The sequence below is a fragment of the Ambystoma mexicanum genome, chromosome 5p (genome assembly GCF_040938575.1).
Source record: "Ambystoma mexicanum isolate Mex_15411 chromosome 5p, UKY_AmexF1_1, whole genome shotgun sequence".
In the NCBI taxonomy this organism is placed as follows: domain Eukaryota; kingdom Metazoa; phylum Chordata; class Amphibia; order Caudata; family Ambystomatidae; genus Ambystoma; species Ambystoma mexicanum.
The window spans coordinates 1,369,333,057-1,369,355,771 of NC_090930.1; the positions used below are offsets into that span (position 1 = coordinate 1,369,333,057).

At 45.5% G+C, this 22,715-nt stretch overlaps 1 protein-coding gene across 2 annotated transcripts in view; it reads right to left on the reverse strand.

The window, feature by feature from the left end:
• The window catches only part of SLC6A19 (solute carrier family 6 member 19), a 791,726-nt gene extending 770,230 nt beyond the window's left edge, over positions 1–21,496 (reverse strand). The window contains exon 1 of one of the 2 annotated variants that reach the window (XM_069613782.1): positions 21,259–21,496. Coding sequence is in view for 1 of the 2 variants with exons in the window: in XM_069613781.1 (XP_069469882.1) it covers positions 6,920–7,121 (202 nt within the window). In the remaining variant the exon portion in view is untranslated. Of the gene's footprint in view, positions 1–6,919; positions 7,412–21,258 lie in introns of those variants that run through there. The other variant, XM_069613781.1, reaches the window with a different exon arrangement.
• Between the last annotated feature and the right edge of the window lie 1,219 nt (positions 21,497–22,715).

Here is a 22,715-nt window from a genome sequence, read left to right on the forward strand (position 1 = left end):
CAGCTTCGTGATCCAGCCTAAGTTCTCTGCGAGCGCATCCTGCATGAAGTGCATCCTGCATGAAGTGGCTCGGCAGTGAGGGACAGAGGGGAAGAAGAAGGCATCCGAGTATTCATGCCCATCCGGAGAACGGAGGGAGCAGGCAAGAAGGAAAGCAAAGTGCGCCTGACAGTCTCACAGTGGGGAACTCCCCCTACAGCTTGGAAGTAGCATGAAGGTGCAATCGGTGCCGGGGGGGCCCAGAGTGGAGGTTCAGTGGAGGGAGCAAGATAGCAAGAAGGGGGCGAGCTCGTAGAAGAGCGCCCAACTTGTGGTACCGCCCGAGGGGCCACTTAGTTTGAGAAGTGCTTGGGGCTGCATCTCAGAGGGCCCTACAAGAAGGAGCCCACGTCCGGATCCTCTATTCTCCTGCCATCATGTCCAGACACTCCAAGGCCCATAAAACCACAGACATTGCTACCATGCTGCTTCCAGCAGACAAGGGGAAGAAGGCAGAGGTAGGTTCAAAGGGCTTCACTCCAGTCACCGGATCGCCCCATTGGGCAACTGGCCACCAAAAAAGACATCCAAGCCTTTATCGTGGACATTAAAACGAATTTCACAATTGCATGTCCAAAATCTAGATTTAAGAAGATATCTAAAGGTGGTCAGCCAGGGTGCTCCCCTCCACACTCCTGGGTTCGCTAGGTGCCTGGTACCACTGTATGGAGTCATATCGGCAATGGACGGAAGCATTGCAAGTAGTTACCAAAGATTTGGGCCTCATGCGGCTTATGCCCAACCCAGAGTGGAAGTTCACTTGGGGGCCACCGGGGCGAGTCGCCCGATGTTTTGCAGTTTTTTGTTGAGTTGTTTTTTGTTGGTTCGTTCATTGATAGAAAATCTTGGTTGTCACATGGAGTGAAGATCTACTGGAACCTTTATGGCAATAGAATCTCAAAGGGTCCCTCCCCCAGGCATGGAGGAGTCTGAAGTCATCCCCCCACCATACCAGTATCATTGAACGTAAAGGGCCTGAACTCTCCTGCTAAGTGGAAATTGATCCTACAATGTTTGAAAGACTTGAATGGGGAGGGGTTTTCTTTCAGGAAACAGATCTTTTGACCAAAGACTTTAATCGGCTTCGGAATAGAGACTTCCCGAGACAATTTCAGGCCTCTAGCGGCCTGAAGACTTGCGGTACAGCGATTCTGTTGGCAAAAGGTATCCCCTTTAGCAAAATGGACACCATGTATGACCCTGAGGGGAGGTACGTAGCCATCAAAGGGGTTCTTTTTGGACAATTGTACTTTGATCTCAATGTATGCCCCCAATAAGGGGCAGGTCCAACTCTATCAGCATCTTGAGACTATCATGTCCCCCTTCAGCATCTTGAGGCTATTATGTCCCCCTTTTTGGAAGGTCATGTTTTAATCGGGATGACTTTAACAGGGTCCCAGACACATTGGTGGATAAAACGCATGCCCCCTTAGCAAAAGACTTCAAAATTACATTGGGAATCCTTCACTTTTTTAAATCATTAGGGGCGGTTGACACCTGGAGAATTTTACATCCGGGGAAACGCGATTTTACTTTTTTTTCCCATGTCCACCAATCCTCTTCACGGATAGATCTAATGTTGTCTCCGCCCTCTCTTCTATCATATGTAGATGCGGTATCCATATGACCCAGAGTGCTGTAAAATCATGCCGTAGTACACTTAACTGCCAGGGTTTGCACCCCCTCCTCTGGCTCTAAGCCTCCGTGGCAGCTATATGACCCAATTATAAATGACATGGCCCTGCAGGATAACTTAGCGAAAGCTATCCGGAACTATTTCCACGAAAACCCAAAGAGCATACATTGGCCGCTATTACATGGGATGCTATGAAGGCGTGATTAGGGGGGAACTGATAGCACATTCAGCAGCATTTTATAAACGCAAAAGGCAGGTTTGTTCCCAGGTGCAAAAAGAAATTCAAGACCTTGAGGGGAAATAGGAAAAAGGGTGGGCCCCAAACGCCACTGGTCCCTAAAAATTGCCAGGAACAAGTTAGAAGCTCTCTATGCTGAAGAGACGGCACAGTCGCTCCTGGTGACTAAACAGGGATATTACACCAAAGGCAACAAAGCTAACCAGCTCTTGGTGAGGAAATTGGCTAAATCTAGAAGGTGCAACATGAATATAGGGTTGCGGTATCAGCAGGGAATTGTGAGATACGGGGAAGACGAGAAGTTGCGGCTAGCAGAATCCCATTTCAGGGAATCTATGCAGGCACCTCCCCGCTCTCTGGAGAGACAAAAGTGATATTTGGAGGGACCCGCTCTACCTGGTCTCTCAGAGGAAAACAGAGCAGTGCTTGATGCCCCAATAGAGGTGGAGGAGGTGGAAGCAGTGATTAAGGCCCTGAGGATGCTAGCACAGTAGTCCAGTTTAGAGAAGACAAGAGTGGTGAAGAGATTCATGGTGCAGACAACATGGCTGGATTTCACAGTCCAGGCTGTTTGGCTAGTGGCCATGGCCACAAGTCATGAACAGAGGCCACAGCCTCACAATTGGACTATAATGGCCACTGGGCCGGGCTACAGACAAGGTCCAGTCTTGTCTGTGGGTTGCTTCACAAGGCCAGCATCATCTCTGAAGCCCATGCCCCAGGGTTTGTGGCCATGGGCCATGGCCAGAAGCAGTGGACAGTGGCCCACTGTCCCATTATTGTATAGGGTTTCAGCCAAAATACTGAATCCAAAAGACCTACCCAACTAAAAGTTCTAAAACAGGTACTACCAAATGTTCTACTTACCAAATGTTTGACTTTTGGTAAGTAGAAAATAAAAAAGGTTGCAGGGGTTGCAGGGCTGTCGAAAAAATATCTTCAGTCTTTTCTCCCTCGAACATTTCTGATTAGGTCTTTCAACCCCAAACCTTGCATAGTAGGAACTGCACCAGTATTCATACTAGGCCCATTGGTCATTATGGGTGGTTTGGTGGGACCGGGTCAGGGTTGAGCCTCACTCCCTAGGCAATTCACCCATGACTTTCATTCCCAACATCTGCTGCTCAAACTGAGAGATGGCAATATGCGCTGCAAAACATATGTTTGTTAAAGGAGAGGTATAGTTCTTTCATATATGTTAAAAGTGGAATCATTAATAACTTACAAATAGTACTGGAACATCATGAAACCTATTTAATTCTAAAAACTTTGAAAATCAGTGAACAAATGTTGTTAATAGGATGTTATGGTAAAGTTGATCCAATAGAAACATCTGAAATACAATGAGAAAACTTTGTTAAAGGGACAATATGGTTAAGTTGCACTAATAAATCCTTTGGAATTCAATGAAAAAAATTGTGTTGAAGTAATGTTATGGTTAAGTAACTTTAATAAAAATCTTTCAAATTAATCAAAAAAACTTTGTTTAAGGGAGGTAATGGTTGAAGTGGAAAATCTAAAAACCAAAGAAATTTGCCAGTTATCGTAAGTTATACAACACCCCACTGACACATGCACTGCTAAACTAAACAACCAGGACATCAAAGACTACATCACAAATGGCATCATCAATGACATCACATATGACCTCACTAATTTGTAACAATCCTGACAGAAAGTCTGTACAAAGGGTTGCGTTTAGGGTATTGCTACCAAACTATGAAGGTTGATAGGTAGGCCTCTCATGTACCAGTCCATCTATTGCAAAACTATTTAATTCAAACAGAAACTGTCTACTGAAGTGCTGTTGATAATATAGAGTAATATAATATTATAGGTTAAATTATAAGGCCAAGCCTATCAGGACCTTGTGTAATGTTAAACTTGGAGGCAAGGGCCAAGTATACAAGAATTAATAGACACGGGGTTGGATAAGCACAGACACCAAGTAAGTGGGAACCAAATACTATGACCAGACAATTAAACTAAGATTAAAGCCAGTCACCACACATACAAAAGATAAAAACTGGATTATCTGTCTCTGGCATGTTATCTTCCCATGTGTGTGCACCGTGAACTCAGACCAAACCCCAAGGAAACAAACTTAAGAATATTCTGCAAGGGGAAGGCTAACATAAATAGCACCTTCAAAGTATGATTTTCATGTTATCAATGCAGGCAGTGCTTAAACTTCTTACTGCCACTAAACAAAAAGAACTTCCCAGGAAATGAAATGTCATCAGTGATGTCATTGATGATGCATTTGTGATGGCATATTTGATGTTGTGGGTATTAGTGTGAGCAATGGATGGTAGGGGCTCGAGTTATGTTTGTATAACTTACCATTATTGGAGAATTCATTGGTTTTTCAATTTTCCATCAAGTCATGAACAGCTCCTGTTGATATCTCCCATAATGCTGTGTCCCCCATAATGCCATTTTGTATGTCATTGTGAATCCCTTCTTTTATAATATGTATGTGCTCATGAGCTTTGCAACGGGAACGCGGCGAGTTAATCTGATCACGACTTCCCAGATCCGCTGAATTGCAAGGGTTGTGTTGCATTAAATCTGTACAACTTAAGTGCACCTTGACTTAGGTTCTTTCAGTGAATTTCAAGGGTTTTATTATACCATAGTTTTGTTATGGGCCACTAGCCATGGCTATTGGGCGTGTTCACTGTATATTGGCCACAGCCGATATGCTTCTTTTGGACCCACTAGGTGGACACAGCCTTTGGTCATGGCCATGACTGTATGTCTTTCAGGGGTCTTTTGGGTACCACTTGCCAGGGCCTTCAGCCCTGGCCGTGCCCACTGTATATTTTAAAACACTACCAGGCACCCCTTCTCCTTCAAATAGTGAAAAACTACTGGACACCACAAAAACTCCACCCCCCACAGGAAATCGAGTCAATGCTTTGTCACCATTTTGTTCCACACCTGGTCCTATTCTGTCCAGCGTTTTTTGCTGTGCGCTCGAGCAACAATTGGTCTTTTTTGTCTTGGGGAAATGAATGGGGACTAGGCCGAAGCTGTGATTTTATTTTTGTAATAACGTCTTTATTTTGTAATCTTTCATAATCTTTTGCAGAATGTTCAGTGAGGGAGTGCAGAGGGTGTTAAATCTGTCATCCTACGAGTCAACAGTTATTAGCAATTCATTTTTTTAATTTCTTATGTATCTTAATACTCAACTTAACTATAGTGTGGTGAAGGACGCACTATAATATAAAGAACAATTGTCTAAAGTAGAGAGGCTACCATCAGTGATCCTCTGCAATTATATATATATCTGTAATTGTGTGTGTCTGCTGCTTGGGATGGTGTATCCTGGCCAGCCTCAGGCCAGTAGCGACATAATATATCTGGCCAGCTCAATCCCCCTACTTTAACCCCTATTCGTCAATTTCTATTTCCTTTCAGGAGTCTTTTTTCAAGTACATTATCTTTGAAATATACGAAAGTGTGAATCATATGACACATATCAATATAGGCACAGCCTTGATAAAGACCTAGAGTACGTCGAACACGTGTTGGCACAAGGGCAACACTAATGTATAGATACTAATATTGGCATATATATATGTATGTATTAACACACTGATGTACTGTTCACCATTCATTCGTGTGAAATATGAAAATGAGTTTACATGTATCCAACCAATCGGGGCTATTTCAGCTACATATTGGTTGCTGCTACAGATACACATGTGACAAATGGGTGTTCACTTTAAATACATATGTTAAGAGTTTAAAACTATTGAATGTGTGAACAGGCGGAGCTGCCGCAGATATAAGTGGTAACCGTTTATTGTTTGATTAGGACACTTAGAATGTCTGCATACCTATGTATCAAACTGATTGTTAGTGATACTGACCATATGCGACCATATTATAATGAAAGCTTAACAATAGCACTTGTAAATATGTGGTCATATCAGACTCTTCCTTTATAAAACAACAGAAACCTAAGTCATGCGCTAGGCGTAATATAAAAACAAATGGCATTTCCCCTTGATGCTAAAGACCATCATTTTCGTTTTATTAATGTCCATTTATTTCAGAAGTGTACTGAAGTACAGCATTAATGCTTATTTGCTAGTCATCTGGCCTATTATAGAATATTATCAAGTAATCAGCATGGCCCCACCATTGTATCCTTGATGAGCCAAACCTCGGAGTAAAGGCATGGATTTTACTCGAAATCAGCCATGTATAGATGAAATAGAACGGGTGAGAGAATGCACCCCCTGTTTAAGGCCTCTAGTGGTCATAACTTGTTTAGAAAAGGTTCTTTCTAGGTCAAATGCTACTCTTACGCTGCTGTTATTGTGTAGAAAAAAATAATACATTGGAGCAAATCGGAATCATTTGCCTGCAGGAGATACAAGCTATCCTATCAGGTGTCACCTACGGTCTTCATTCTTTCTTTGAATTCTTGTAATTGTAGTCTGACATTCATTACTGCACAAATGAAAACAACTACATTCACAGTACAAAGAAGAAATACAGCACTGGATGAAATACTGACACTAGTTTACCTAATCTCTGCGTGCAGAATCCCTGAGTTCAGCCATGTTTAACATGGAAAACGTGTTTCTTTGTCTTTAAGGAAGGAAATCAAAAGCTCAGAATGATTTTCTTAATGTAGTCACTTAAATAATTTCCCCAGGTGTACGCACGGGACCTCACACAACATTTTGAAACTGACTACGCGCATATTTAGCCGGCCCTGCCTTTGTCCCATGTATTTTATCTTTCTAAAAACTCTAGAGGGAGGACTTCCCACCTTCCGATCCCCCACATTTTCTTAAAATGTACATATCAAACACATACACATATATGGCTATGTTAATCTCAAATCCAAGCCCAAAAGGCAGCATTTATGAGTTTGCACATCATTTGTAATATGGCAAAAAACGGAGCAAATGTTTATAGAAAAATAAATGTTTACAAAGTGTAATTCTTCGTTTTTAAAATGTATCAACAAAGAACAAACTTACCTCCTCCATGACTTTGGCACAGGTATGGGAATCGCCATACGTTTCCCAGTCCGACACAAAAACCCACACACGTGAGCATGTATTGCGCCTTGTTGTCCCATTGAGGTCTCTCGCTGGCCTCCTCCTTCTCTATCCTTTCTAGTTCTTTGTGCGATGTTATTCTACTCTCCAAGCCTGGGTTTGGTAGCTGTAGTTTAACCATTGTGTATACCGAGCAGAAAGTGGAGATTCTCAGCTAGAGAAAGGCAGACTAGAGTAGGTAGTGAGTCTGACAAAATGGAAGCTTAAAGCGCAGTCTTGAACTATTTATAGTGAACCTTTGGTACTCGGTGTGCACAATCTGAGAATAAAGAGTCGTCAGCAAAACCCTGGAATAACCAAGTCAATTTGTACAATTATTAATGCTTATCAGTTAGAGCTCTTCTTAAAGGGGCGTTTTTAAATAAACTTCAGCTGCACGGTCGAGTGCAATGACCCTAATTACTTGGGCTACATTGTTCCGCGAAATGATTAGAACATGCTCTTTGCCCGTCCTTTCCTGTGATGCCGATTGTAAAACCCACTTTGCGCCATCAGGACACAGTTGTAAAATTCGCTTCTACAGTATGTTATGCACAGGCTTTATGTTGTTGTGCTCGTTTTCAGATGAGTCACATAGGCCAAAGGCTATTTTCTATGGTCTATCATTACATGTCTCAATTCACGCATCAGTAAAACTGCCAGCTGGGTGGTTACCGCGAGAAGAAAAAAATGCCATCCGAAGAAAAATAAAGTTAAATGTTAACCACTACACTGCACTGCTCTGAAAACCGATTCACTCGGGTGCTTGTAAGTTTGAATTGTTTGAATGCACTAACTGATAAATAACTTGATCAATATACATTTTCCACTCAAAACACATGTTTTCTCTGATCACACAAAACGTACTTTTAGAGCCCGCATACGTCACTTTACAGTAAGTTCTTATTCAGAACCCGTCTTCTTGTTAGGTGATACATCGTCGCGAGCTGAAATTCTAATATAATGGCACAGCATTACATGTACCAAGCGCAGCTCCAATATTAGAAAAGAAAATAGTGCGAATGTCACAAGTTATTGGTAGTCGTGGATATAATAAAGGGTTGGTGGTGAGAGGATGTGAATGAAGACTGTATGCTATTTGCAGAATCTGTAAAAGCAACAGTTCAAAGCAGTACTGAAGTACAGGATTAATGATTCTGTGTAAACCAATTGGTGTTTGATCTAATGTTACCAAGTCATAAGCGTAGCCCAATCATTGTGTCCTTAATGACCCAACCATCAGAGGAAAGGCATGGGTTTTAATTTTTGAGTTCTGGCCAGGCTGTTCTGAACCCGTGTGAATGCAGGCATTGGGCTCGATTTACACAGAGTTTTTCAATGGGAAGCCCGCATCAAGCCCATATTGTCCATTACACTACGAAGCTACATAATTTCACTTTCAGCATCGTAGATTGAGAGGAATCTATGCACATCAAATTGTAATCCTAATGTGTTTAATAATGTAATTTCACTGGACAGTGGTGGCCCTAACTATTTCTTTTCATACAGGAGATGGCCTACAGGATTCGGCATTCCAGGCTCTTACATGCCCATTGTCCAGCCGCAGAACTCTGTTTGACACAGCAGTCCGTCCACCTTTCAACTAGGGCAGACAAGGGCACTATAAAAGGGAATATAAGTGCATAGGATGACTTATGCATGTCTGCATACACCTCATTTTAATAAAGCAGACAACTGAAATGAAGGATACACTCTTTATTGTAGTTGGTTTATTTTTATTATTGATCCCTAGCAGTACGTTTGCAATGTGGTTACTTTCAGCTCTCTGAGGAGGATGGATCAATCGTAAAGCACTTTATTGGAGAACAACAAGTAACCCAGATCTTTGGGCAAGATATAGTTCAAATTTTGTAATGCACACACAAAGACCTGGTCATAGGGTATATGAACTTCCTATCTTGGGTGGAGATATGCCATTTCCTTCTTGAGAAAGTCAGCTGTATATGCAGACCACTGGGACATTCGCACTTACCGATTAGCATGGTGTTAGAGGGCCTCTGAGTTGATTGGAGTGATGTCATGAAGCTCACAGAGACATTAGTTAGCGTCAGTGGGACTGAGCCCGTCCTGGGATGTGTCCCATTTTTATTACAAGCCATGACACACAGCGTACTCTGTCGCTAGGGGCATCCAACACCACAACATCCCTCCCAACAGTTTAACAAATAAGCAAATAAAACATTGAACAGTTAACCAAAGCCATCTCGATCGTCCTGATGTTTTTGGGTTCCATTTGCAGGGAATTAGTCCATCACATAATCCTGGAAGTGCCCCTGAGGCTTTATCGCACACCTCTGTGGATATCAAGACAGAGTAATCATGTCTTGCTTGTGACCAGGCTCATCACTATTCACCTCCCTTCTGCTGTCACCATCCGAATCCAACCGTGATGGTGAACCCAGTTCAGGTATGTGAACATTGTCCGCCTCAGACTCAAATGTTTCAGCACTGGCTTCTCCTTGGGACCTGAAGAACCAGCTGCTGTTTTTCATGATTGACTCATGGCTTCTCTCAGCGGTCAACATGGAGCCTTGTTTTTGGGTAACCGTACATGGGATGGTCTCATAGGGCAGACACATCTTGGTTCTAGGGATTCTCGTGTGTGCAAGCACCTTTCCCCCTACTTCCACGGATACCTCTTGTAGCTGTCTTCTGCCAGTCTCCTTATAATTGGACTTCTCCTGTGCTACCTGAAGCCTTTTCAGATCATGCATCACCATATCTCTTTGTGTGATGAGGGATCAGCAAACATACTTTTCACCCACAAAGCACCTCTGCTCGAGCCACCCCAGTAGTGGCATGTGAGGTTGTTCTATACGTCATGAGGAAAGAAGTCAAAGCATCACCCAAATGCTGGTCTTTATCCAGGGCAATGAGGAATGCCTTATTGAGCGTGCTCATGAAGCACTCCTTATTAATCAATCGATCAATTCAAAGTTTATTCTGATTAGATCATCCATCAAACACAAACATCCTAAACAAATAAGAATCATGATTTCAACAGTAAGTACATAACGTTAAAAAGGACTTTTACAGTCTCAAAAACCTTAAGGAGACAAATTAAAACAGTGTAACACTAAACAGTTAAAAAAACTTCTCACCCCTTAAAATACCCTTCCTTAATTACATTGCTCTTTTCAGATACGACAGGAGGGCCCAGGCAGTCAATTCTGTTTTAGCCATCCGAAGTAACAGTAATTCCGGCCTATAAAGGCGGATATTGTTAATCCTGACTACCTGCAAGGTAGTACTCCTTCTGATATCCCCATTTACAGGGAAAAATAGTAGAAAATGCGTCAGCTCTTCCCTTGCCGCCCCACACATTGGGCAACTTGGATCATTGGGGAAGTCTGGCCACTTTTCTGTGTTGCCCTTAACTGTAGGCAATTAAACTTGGCCCTCATTAAGAGCCATCTGTCCTTAATTTTTGAGCCCCACACGAGATAAGGCTGGATCTCATCAACCCTACTTATCAACAAGTGTTGATTTTCAGAATAGGTTGCTCATTCCAAGTTGGCCCGTTTTTCATATATCCCCCGGTTCAAGGCCTACTTACAGACTCTTAATTGCATGGGAGACAACACTGCATTAGGGGGGAACTGAACCTGAATGTTGCCGGGGGAACATGGAGTCCTTTAAATACCTTAGCCATGGAAGTTTACACCAATTTTCTCTACTCATAGTGGATCTGATAATAAAATGGCATAGGGTAGCATGCTTGTTAGCCCATAGGCGTAGCCAAAAACAACTAGGTGCAGCTACCCATTCATCAGCCCGATACTCCACCCCCAATTCCCTATGGACAGATGCACAAGGGGATGAGACAGGGAGGCCCAAAAGCAGTTTGGAGAACTTCTTTTCTTTCCCCTGGAGTTCCATGGCCTTTCTATAACCCCACGATGGGGCTCCATAATGAGTAGCCGCCTTAGTTTGAGTGGCATAGACCTTCAGGACTGGTTTCAGGGGCTGTCCCTTGCACCTTAGTAAGAAACAGGAAATACCTTCTATTTGCTGACTCAATTTAACAGACGTTTTTTTCAGATGAGCAGTGCCAGTGACGGCCTCTGAGAATCTGGCCCCTAAATAATCAAATTCTTTTACTCTCAGGATAATTTCCCCATTACAAGGGGCACATCTTTGCTGGCCTCTTCCTTCCGAAACCTACACAGCCCATCACTGCAGACTAAGTGGTGGTGTTAACTTTTAGCCCCAGCCCCTTCATAAATGTTGCGTAGATATCGACCAAGGCCTGCAGGGCCCTTGGGGCTCTGGCCATGAATACCGTATCGTCGGCATAGGCCAGGACCGGAAAGCCCTGCCACCCAGGCTCAGGTAGTCCATGCGGGTGTCCACCAGGGCCTTCAGAAGCCCATTGATGTAGAATGTAAACAATATAGGGGGGAGCACACACCGCTGCCGAACCCCCATTACAACATTGAAACCCTCCGCGCACTGGGCCCCGGTCCAGTGCGAACACTGGCCCTATTTTCCAAAATGGATCTCTCGCAGGAAAACCAATATTTCCACTGGGCAAACCAACGACCTCAGCACGGCCCATAACTTAGTTCTATCAACTTTGTCAAAGGCTGTGCTTAATTACATAAAGGCAAGATAAACTGCCTCTTCCTTACAAAACACAACATTTGAGATGAGGAGCTAAAGATTGAGGCCCTGTTCTATGGTTCCCAATCCTGGTTGAAACCAAATTGAAAGTCCATCAGGACTGACCCTTCCTCAAGCCACGACTCTATATAACCCAACAGGACCCTTCCAAAGATTTTAAATGAAGTGTTTAATAATGATATGGGGTGGTAGGACACCGGCTGGTGAGATCTCCTTTTTTGAAGATTGGAAAAATGATAGCAGATTTCCAGGAGGGTGGATATTGACCAGAAGTTAAGCAGGCATTAAAGGCCTAGGTCAATACCGTTCCCCATAGGTTGATTTGATCCATAAATAGATCGGCCAATATCGCATCAGGTCCTGGGGCTCGGTTGCAGTCCTGTGCCCTGATTGCTAGTGAGACCTAGAGACCTAGTGCGACCTCTTCGAAAACATAGGGTCGAACTTCTGTTCCCCTTCTCCTCTGGTACACAACTAGGTCCAAACAGAGAGCCAAAGTGCAACACCCAAACTTCTGCTGCTACTTGGGAGCCACTGTAATGCTCTTTTGGATTATATAGCGGCCTGGATTCAAAAGCAATGGCCTTTCCCTGGCCACCTGAGAAGAGGATTCAAGGAGAATAGATGTGAGGATGCCATCAGGTTTCTCACACTCCCCAGCAGAGGACACCCGGAAGCTGAGTCACTGGTAGCAAAATAGGCCGAAATGTGAGGAGAATGTGTTGATGAGTATGGAGTCTACATGGTGTTACCCTGTGTTCAGATCAAAGGTTGAGAAGACCATGGCCACTTGAACGTCTAGATTGATATTGTTGATGGTGGAGGTGGGATGCAGTTCCCTGCATATGGGTCTGTTGGGGAGCCTCATGTCCACACCGATTTGTACTTCCTCTGGACACTTAGGCTTGTTGGCAACTGCGAATGGTCCCCCTGTGGCGGGGGACCATCACCCTTTCTATGAGGGCGTCTTGTTCCAATTTGCTCAGTAATCTAAATCAATTTATTTGTATAGCCAGTCAAGGCATCATGGCACTCAAACAACTGATTGTCAGGATAGATGTAAACAGAACCCAGTTGTGAAAGGGGTATGTATCTATGAGCATTATCTAAAGAGAAACGTTTTGAGATGCTTTTTGAAGGATAAGAAATCCTAAATTTTTCTCAAATTTTCAGGCAACGAATTCCAAATCCTGGGGATGGCCACTGAAAAGGCCCGGCCACCCAAACGTTCTTTCCTGTACTTGGGTATCTGAAGGAGTGCTGCATTTGAGGATTTCAAAGAAGGCACCAGGCTATATCTAAGCAGTTTCTCTTGGATGGCTAAGCATCCATTTCCACCTAGTGCACAGGTGCATAATGCAGAGATTGTCTAGCCTTCATTACTCTTGCTCTGGCTGGAAAGTGGGTAACCAAATGCAGGGCAGGCAAAGTTTGCATGATCCAGGAGGCAGAGTTACCAAGAGCTCCGAACCGAGGAGGGGAGAACAGGCATATTGCAGAGGGAATGGAAGAAGGCAGTAGGAAGAGGAGAGAAGGCAGGTTAGAGGAAGGGAAAGGACACAGGATAACTAGCGTCTAAACCAAAGAACAAGGAAGCAAGTGGTTGCAATGCAAGCGGGTGCAGTGAGCAGGGACAGATAAGGAGGAGGAAATGAAACAACAAAAGACTAGACTGCTCAGGGGGGATGAAGGAGGAAGCATGCTGGCCCATCAATGGGGGAAACTCCATCTCCTCCAAAGTCCCCATGGTCGCCGACCGGTCACAGTATGCCCCCTTCTATGCCCTGAGGAGCCCGGCTTACCCGTATGATGGCGATGAAACCAATCAATGAGCTGGGGTGCATTGATATAGGAAACTGGCTTCCATGAATTGTCGGAGAGAGGATGACCCTTCCATAATACCAAATACTCCAGGTTTTCCTTGCAATATCTTGAGTCCCAAATCCTGGTAACCTCGTAATCCTCATTGACTTTAGCAGTTAAGGGATGAAAGCTTTGGTTTTACGGTTGTATGGATCGTCTGTACAGGTAGCAGGGATGAGTGGAACACCAGATGTAAGCGATTCAATGGAAATGTCAATTTGAGCCTAAATACCACAGGGTTTGTCTTGGTAAGAATCTCGAATGGACCAATGAATTTCGGAGAGAGTTTGGAAGTGTAACCCATCTGGGTAGGTGTTTGGTTGATAGCCAGACCAAAGTACTGACATCCCAATCCGAAACATCCCTTATGTGTGAGTCTGCTTGTGTCTTGTATGAGTGCCTGACTCTTTTCAGGTTCTCAGCCGCATCCTTATGAGCCTGAGAAAGATCCTCAGTAGAGAGTCCATGGAAGGGATGGTGGAGGTCAGAAAGGCTGAAGTAGGAAGAAATTGGGGATGTAGACCGGTATAAAAAGGTGTAGTAAAACAAACTCATCCCTATAGCTGTATGTATGATATTTTTATACACGAATTCTGTCGTAGGCAGTACATCCCCCCCAATTATCCAATTGGGTGTTGACATAGCTCCTAAAGGAACTGTTCCATGGTGAAGTTCAGCCTCTCTGTCTGTCCATTTGTCTGTGGATGATAACCAGACGAAAGTGCTCTTTCGTTCCCCAAAGTTCGCAGAGAGTCTTCCTGAATTTAGAGGTGAACTGGGAACCAGGGTCTGAGGGGACGGAGTCTGGCAACCCGTGTAGGTGGAAAAAATCTTTGAAGAACACCTCCGCGGTCTTGGAAGCAGATGGTAGACCAGAGAGGGAAGTGAAATGAGCCAATGCACTGTTATCATGATAACAGTGTATCCCCTTGAAAGAGGCAGATCGACAATAAGATCAATAGAGACTTGGCTCCAAGGTCTACTGGGGTTGGGTCCTTGCTCCAGATTACCAATTGGTTGGCCAGTGGAGTGTTTGTTCTGAGTGCAAATGTGACACAGACGGACAAACATCTTTATGTCCCTATAAAAGGTGGGTCACCAAAAAGAGCACCTAATGAGATCCAGGGTGGCATCTATTCCCTTGTGACCGGCTATCTTTCCATTGTGGCACCAGGAGAAGACTTTCCTTTGCAAGGTGGTACTGGAAACAACCAAACAATCAGATTGAAAGAGGTGACCCTTGGTAAACCAACAAACATGGGTTACTGGGATCATAGGTATACTCGTTGAAAGCTTCTTTGACCTCTTGTAGGAAGGTATTAACCGCTGCAAAAAAATAAGCCTACCCCGCTTGGCGAGTATGCACACAAAATAAGAATAGGGGGAGGAGTGATGAAAACCCTCTTTTTGTTCTCGGGGGCCTGACTCTAGAGGGTGAAAAGGTAACAGGAAATGAGAGTACAGAGTGTTAGGAAAGATTTCGTAATTGTAGGGAATTTTCCTTCCATGTGGCAACCCCTAAACTTTTTGCTATTGTTTTTAAACTGGTTCTTGACTTTGCCAGAGAAGTACAGCCTTCTGCCGCACTTCTCTGGGCTTTCGCTCCTTTCTTACGGGGAAACTGACATGCCCTTAAGACAGTCAGTACCGGGGAACGTGGTTTCCCGTAGTTTCTTCTATCGTGTCGCAGCTTTAGTGCAACACGACACAAGAGGGCACTGTAAGCTAAGTTACAGCTCTCTTGGGTCTCTAGCCTTCTACAGGCCCTAGATACTCTTTTAGGAATGTATTTGATCGGTGCAAGTCATTCAGGGACTGGAATGGTGGCAGCGATTGCATTGTTTATTTTGAGCTCCTTTTGGCGTTCTGAGCACGTTTTTGCACTGAACCCAAAATGGTGGCCTGGCTCCCAAAATGGCCAGGCCGCGAGGCTCCTTTGTCCTGTCCACTGTCCGTCTTGCTCCCTTCACCTTCCCCAGGTCGGGCGACCCGGGGCCTTCCTTATTTGGGCATGTACTTTCCCGCGAAACGTGGTTGCTTTCGCGGGCTTCTACATGTCGTTTGTGTGCCTCCAGGGTGTGGGCTGGGATGTCTGGTCCCAATACACATCCTGGGTGCCAGAGAGTCTAGGGTGGTGTGAATGCCTGGGACCACCGTGGTCCGTGATTGGTCCACGTATGGTATGTGTTTTGATGAGCGGATCTCCCATTGGCTCCCCTCCGTTTTGGCGCGAAGGGAACCGTGGATAAGAGGGGGCTGGAAACACCACTACCATGTCGATCTCCTGAGTTCTCACGAACGAAGGAATACAGGAGCCAAGTATCCTGCAACTACGAGGCTGGACCGAGGAATCGCTGGTGACCCGCTGAAGGAATCCTCCTTTGCACTGCTGTCGTCCGGAGAGCCCCTATCCTCCTTTGATCGAACCAGAAGGCCTGTACTGGTGCTTCGACCTTTGGAATAGCAGGAACAGCTATTCCCGGCATCTTCAACCATCTCCTGCCAAGTAAGCCTTCGGAAGCGTCTCTGGGCCATCCAGTTGACTGACCAGCTTACCAAGGAGTTTGGCTCTGCAACCGCCGCCAGGTTGTGTTGTATTGAGAGTCTTTTTCCCCCACTCCCACGCTTCGTACGCTTGGCGTTCCCAGGTCTGAAGGGAGGAGGGTTCATTTGGCTCGAATACACACGGCCGCTCCGTTGTCCTGTGCGGCAACAAAACTGTGCCGGTTTCGTCGATTGGGACGTCTTTTTACTCTACACGACTACAAAGCGTTCCCTGCTCTTCTGAACCTGCCAGCTGCTGAAACTATCGTGGAGAAGCCTGGGTCTGCTTGCTTCGGGGACCGGTGAGTAGTATATCTAGGATCTGGTCGCCCTCCTGCAGTATCCCATTGCTTTTCCCTGCTGTGTAAAAACAGCACCCTTTTGCCGCGCTCGCGCTCTGCTTCTGCCCGCTGTGGAGGCTGCGCTTGAGTTGCGGAACCTGTTCTCCTTCTGCTGTGCACTAACCCGAACTGCCTGACCTCCTCCGAAGAGCTCCCCCTTTTGCCCGTTGGCACCGGCGTGGCAGGTACTTTGAGCACAAGGCTCCACTCTTCGCAGGGCTCGGACTTCCATCTAGTTAGGTGCCTATGAAGGCGAACTGAGTCGAAAGCATTATCGCACTGCCTGTTTTCCTTCCCTGGCAGGTGGACTACATATTTCGTGCTTTAAACGCTTGCGACTGTGTATTTGTATATATATTGTGTTGATATGGTATGTGTTGGTTTAATATTGTGATATTGTGATTTTCTCGCTACGGTCATTATTTTAAAGGCCTTAAAATAAATGTGTATCTATTTTTGATATAACAACTGTTTGGAGTAGTTTGTTAGCGCTCTTGCTTTGTGTGCTCATTGCGGGCTTTCAGTCACCCTCACCCCTCTTGAGACCTAGTCTTGACCGCCGCAATCGCTACCTTGATTGGTCTGGCTTGTCCAGAGGTTACCCTGTTCCAAGTAATTAGGTTGGCCTTCTGAACTTCTGCGCCACCAGGACAGAGTTCAGAAATCCGTCTTAACAAATTGGTGTACAGCGGTGGGATACGACTGAAGGTATCCAGTGTTGCGCTCGAACTAAGGCATTTCAGGTTATTCCAAACAGTACACGTAGTGAATTGTTGTAATATAACTTTAAAAAGGCCATAGTCCTATCAAACAGCATGGAAACAAATACCTTGTTAACTTTAAATGCTTCCAAATCAGAAACGCTGAAAAAGATGTGTGCGGAGAGAGGTGTTTCCTCTCAAGGCACAAAATTGGAAATGATCCAAAGAATCGTGGCGTGGCAAGAAGCGCAGCTTGACGCTATTACTTCTGAGGACAGTGCGGAAGGTGGTGGGGCTGCTCTCACTGGTAGAACCGACGGTTCTGCCGCCGCACTGTTCCACCGCGACCACGAGGACAGGGAGGACGAGCTGTCTAATGTTTCCTCTGCCAGTGCTGATGGGGAGGCTATGCTTGAATTCAAGAAGCAAGAGCTGCGGTTTAGGCAGCAGGAGCTTGAATTCAGCATAGCCAAACTAAAAATCGAACAGGCAGAAAAACAGAAAGACAGGGATCACCAGTTGGAACTGGCCAAGCTTCAGGTTGCAAATGGGTCCAAGGGTCCTGGACATGGGTCTGGGGCCTCCTCTCATCCACGGTTTCCAAAAGATCTGCTCAGTGTGTATGAAGAGAGGAATGACATTATGGACTGGCTGAATGCGTTTGAGTATGCATGCGAGGTCCAGGAAGTTGACAATGCTGATAAGATTGCGTGGTTGCTCAGTAGACTGCCCCATTCTGGCTGTAGTGCCATTATGGAAATGTCGAAGGCTGAGCGGGCTGATTTCGCAATGTTAAAGCAGACTCTCATTTTAAAGTTTGGGAAGACTCCGGCCCAATATTTAAAGCGTTTTCGAGAGTATAAGAAAAAGGAAGGTGGTACTTGGGTATCTTATGTCGCTGAATCTTTGAAAAACTTAACTGGCTGGGTCGAAGGCTATAAGGTTTCTACCTTCGACGGCATGATAAATCTTGTCATGCTGGAACACATTTTTGCTTCTTCTTTCCCGGAGCATAATGAGCATCAGGCCGATTCGAAGGAGATAGATCCTAAGAAGCTGGCCATTGCAGCAGACTTATGGGTGTCACATCGAGTGTCCCATAAGGACAAAACTCATCCTGGTAAGCAGGAGGAGGGGAAAAAGTCCAAAGATATGGAGGGTGGGGAATCTGCTAAATCTTCTTCCCAAAAGGGCCACAAAAAGAAAAACAAGGGTAAGACACAAGAGAACTCACAGGGTAGTGGAGGTGCGCCTCCGAAACAGAACTCTGGTTACAATAAGCCTCCCTACGTAAACAGACCCTCTGGGGCTTGTTTTTCTTGTGGAGCAACTGACCATGTGAAGGGGGATCCCCGTTGTAAGGTTAGACCTTTGGGGGTCCACTCCGCTAATCTGGCCTTCTCCTCCTACGAGGAAGAAGAGATTACAGGAGCATCCTTCTCCTCGGACTCATTTCCCAGCGGAATAGAGGCCGAGGTAGTTTTAGTGTCCCTGGGTTCCTGGGAGCCTAAAGTCGCAGAGGCGTATGCTAGGATTCCGGATAATACCAAGCACTACTTTAAAGACAGTGTGCTGATCAATGGAGTGGATACTCCAGCTCTTAGGGATAGTGGGTGCAGTCGAACTGTAGTGGATTCTACCTTGGTAGACTCAGAGGAAGTTGCCAGAGCTACTCTGATGCCCACTAAGTTGGCTGACGGCCCCCTCCGTATGTTTCCCGTGATCCCTGTTAATCTAACTTTAAATGGTACAGCAGTCAGGATTCCAGTGAGCATTCAGAGAAACGTCCCGGGAAAGGTCTTATTAGGTAATGATCTCAGAGCTTTAGGGCTCCTAGGAGACACTGCCGAACGACCCTACACACGGTCTCAAGCACGGGCAGCATTGGCCAAGTCCAATACGCCGCCCCAGCCGAAGGGGCAACCCAAGGCGAAAGGAGTCTACAAGTCAAGACGGGGGAAAGAGAATCTTCCCCCGAGCTCGCCTACCACTGCGGTGGAGGAAGTTGGTCAATCGCCCGAGCCTGACGAGGAGGTGGCGATGCCTGAAGTATTCGACCCCAACGATCATCCTGAACTAAAAGACTTGTTAGTTGAAGGAGGTCCTGATAGGGACGAATTCAGTAAAGGCCAACGTGAGTGCCCATCTCTGGAAGGCCTAAGGAGACAGGCCTGCTCCCAGCTTGAGGGTGAACCTCCTGGGAAGCATAGGATTTATTGGGAAGGTGGACTCCTGTATAGTGAGCCCACAGAGTCTACAGAAGGAGACCATAGGAGGTTGGTGGTTCCCCTTGCTGTTAGGCCCTTCCTCCTGCAGTTGGCGCATGTCGTTCCCCTTGCTGGTCACCTTGGTATGAGGAGGACCAAGCAAAGGTTATCCATGCACTTCTACTGGCCCAAGATGGGGGAGCAAGTAGAAAGTCACTGCAGGAGTTGTGCCGCCTGCCAGTTGTCTGGTAAGGTTGGCGCGACAATCCAAGCTCCGTTGGTACCGCTCCCAGTTGTGGGGGTACCATTTGAAAGGGTAGGGATCGACATGGTTGGTCCCCTTGCAGGGTCGGACTGGGACAAGAAATAGGCCCGGACACCCAAGAAAAAGTGGCCCACCGCTCGCCTCATGACCCTTGACCTCTGATGACATCACCGGAAGTGATGTCATTTGAACCCACCCTAAAGTGACATCCCAGGAAGCGATGAAACGTGACCTTTCACCCCTTGACAAAACAGGAAGTGGCATCAAATTGCATTGTTCCTAAGTACCCTACGAACAATATGGTTATGATTTCACTAATGTGATCTACATTTCCACCATATGTATCATTAATATCTGTGTGTGTAGATCATATTGTCAAATTAGTGTGAATGCAAGTAGACGTCCAAGGCAAAATGATATGTTATTGTATAGCACTTACACTTAAGCTCTTTTTTATAGAACAAATATGCATACAATATCACCCAACCTGTGTTGGTACTCATTTATTGACCGCAGAAGAACAAAAGGGTGAGATGGCCTTGCTGGGATTTGAACCTGCAACCTGTAGATCATGCACACATCGCAGCAGCGAGCGCTCTACCCACTGAGCTATCATATCAGCTATAGTAAAATGACCAATTATTCTATAGTGGATACCATTAAACTGGTAAGAGAGATTTAACAGCAGACCAGTTAAGTTCATCTGCAGGTCTGGGGCAAGCATGTCAAGCCTGCGTGCATCTACTTTCAGGCTTCGGAGGTTGGCAAAATTGGGAAAGCAGCGCACTCACAACCAAATGCCCAAGAATCTCCAGGTAGAACTGAACATATAACATTTCAGCAACAGTTACTCAACCTGCTGGGCTACCTTTTTAGCTTCCTAGTTTACATTTGTCTTCAATCTGAACGTTCAAATAACTCCTTGTGAATCGCTGAAACTGCCCAAAATCACTGCATTACATGCATGCAGTTCATTCATGTATATGACTTTAAAGCCAGTGGTATTTTCTCTCCAACAACATTGACACTGCACACCGATTACTTGCTATGTATGGCCACAATTGGAAATTGTTTAATATGTTATTACCAATGTGAGGTTGCCCATGTACTTAGTGCCTATCGTGCACATTTTAAATCCTGTGAGCATGCTTAAGCACAGTAAGATCCCCCCCTTTAAAAGAAAAACGGGAGGGACATGGAATTGGTAAACTAAAATGACCTGGCAGGGAGAAGCACTTGCCCCCATCAATCCCCTTCATTGACAGCTTACCCTGTAGCCAGAAATATGTATTGCATTTGTAGCGGAGTGCTGCATTTTGAAATTATTTTCTGAAATAAACTGTTTCTCAGGGTGGCACGTTCCTCTGTGGTGAATGTCTAGTAATGATTCATGCATTCTAATCTTTACATTGACTCCCGCTGCGGGCCTCTGCATTGCAATGAAATATAATTAACACCCACTTCAAGCTATGCTGTGACCTCACCTAAGACGGGCAGTGGTGAAATTCGCCAGTTGTAAATGTCAGTCCTTTGATGTATTCTACACAAAACGTTGCCTTAGCTGGCTGCATGAGTGCACTTTGGAAGGAAAAAACAGACGTACCATCCCAGGGAAAGTGTACTCAACGGACAGACTAGTCACACTGTTAGGTTTAGTGTCGAACTGCAGAAGAATCGTTTAGCACAGTACCCTCCCACCCCACGCTCTCCATACCTGCTGTGTGCAAGTCCAGTATCAGTCACACCAGTCCAGTTTGTTTGGTGTGCCGAGGGTAAGAACTCCTCTGGGTCTGCTGCTGTTAGCGGACTGAAACTGCAGTCAAGATGCACGCTAGAATTACTGGGCACTGGCTGCTCGGCAGTCGTGTCCGACAGTCCACAGTACTCTGGGACAATGAGACCATGCACCAGCCTTTTCCCAGCCGGAGCAGAGCAGCCCAAGCTATACCCCGGCCGCTAGCACACGCTGCTGAAGCTTTTTGCAAAGCGTGCTGCGCTGCAAGAGCAAGGTAGAGGCACGTGTTAGAGCTGGGTAAAATAGTTACATTGGTCTTCTTGGGGGAGGGGAATATTGCAAAGCAACGAGCCTTGCTGTCTGTCTGGCGGCTGCTGATCACCTAATGTGAATGGGGTCAAGCGAAAAAACAAAAAGGTCATGTTCAAATTTGAGCATCTTTTCATGAAAATAAAACACATAGCTCGCCTTGCAAAGGTCCTCTCAAGCACCTGTGTGATCCCTATTCATGACAGCCCGGAGGCCTCGCAAGCTGCAAATTGGAAAACGAGGGATCACAGGGGCTGGAGAGGACTGCAAGGCAAGCCCTGTGTTTTGTTTCAGGGAAAGTCTTGTTCAACTTGAGCATTTTTCTTCTCCCGCACTCTACACAGCACGTCGTTAGGAGGCAGCCCCGGGCAATTTGGAGGCTGCCATTGGGAAGCGCTGTTTAAGTTAAATCGGTGCTGTCTGTATCTTGGAATGATAAAAATATTTGACAGTAAAACATAAGTACTTTACTGTCTCCCCCAAGGTAGCAGGCAATGCAGGTGTGGCGCATGGTTCTGAATGCGATCGGCATTGGAGCAGAGCCTTGGGGGACAAATGGCAGTCCGCACTGGATGTTCGTGTGCTCTCGGCTCAGAGGGCCACTCACGGAGCTGGCTGGTGGTCCAGAGTCTGACTGCTAGCTCTGATTAGCTTAATCACAGTTGAGTATGGGCAAAACAGCAGCACACTACGTGCAACGTCACACTTGTACATCAAGCAACCCATGCAGACTCTGGTTCCCAGACTGGATGCAAATAGGGAAACCACACTATGCATTTTGCGGTCTTTAGTGAGCCAAGTAATGGTTATTAAATGCAGTTCATATTGTTCACGGTATACAAAGCATTCATTGTGGCACAATGAAGTCAATGGCCAATTGATGTGCTATGGTCAAACATTTCTACACTGTACTGTAAAGAAGCTTTTAGGCACAAGTATTTTGTCAAATGTCTGAGGACACCGAGATGGAATGTAACAGAGACAACCACAGAAAAAAATATGCTTTAAAAAAAAAGAAAACACGAATGGCCGATGGGGCCTGTACGGTAGATAACTTATCTCAGCCCTCTGTGTAGAGATCGGAGGACTGCACGGCAGAGATCTCATCTCAACCCTCTGTGTAGAGA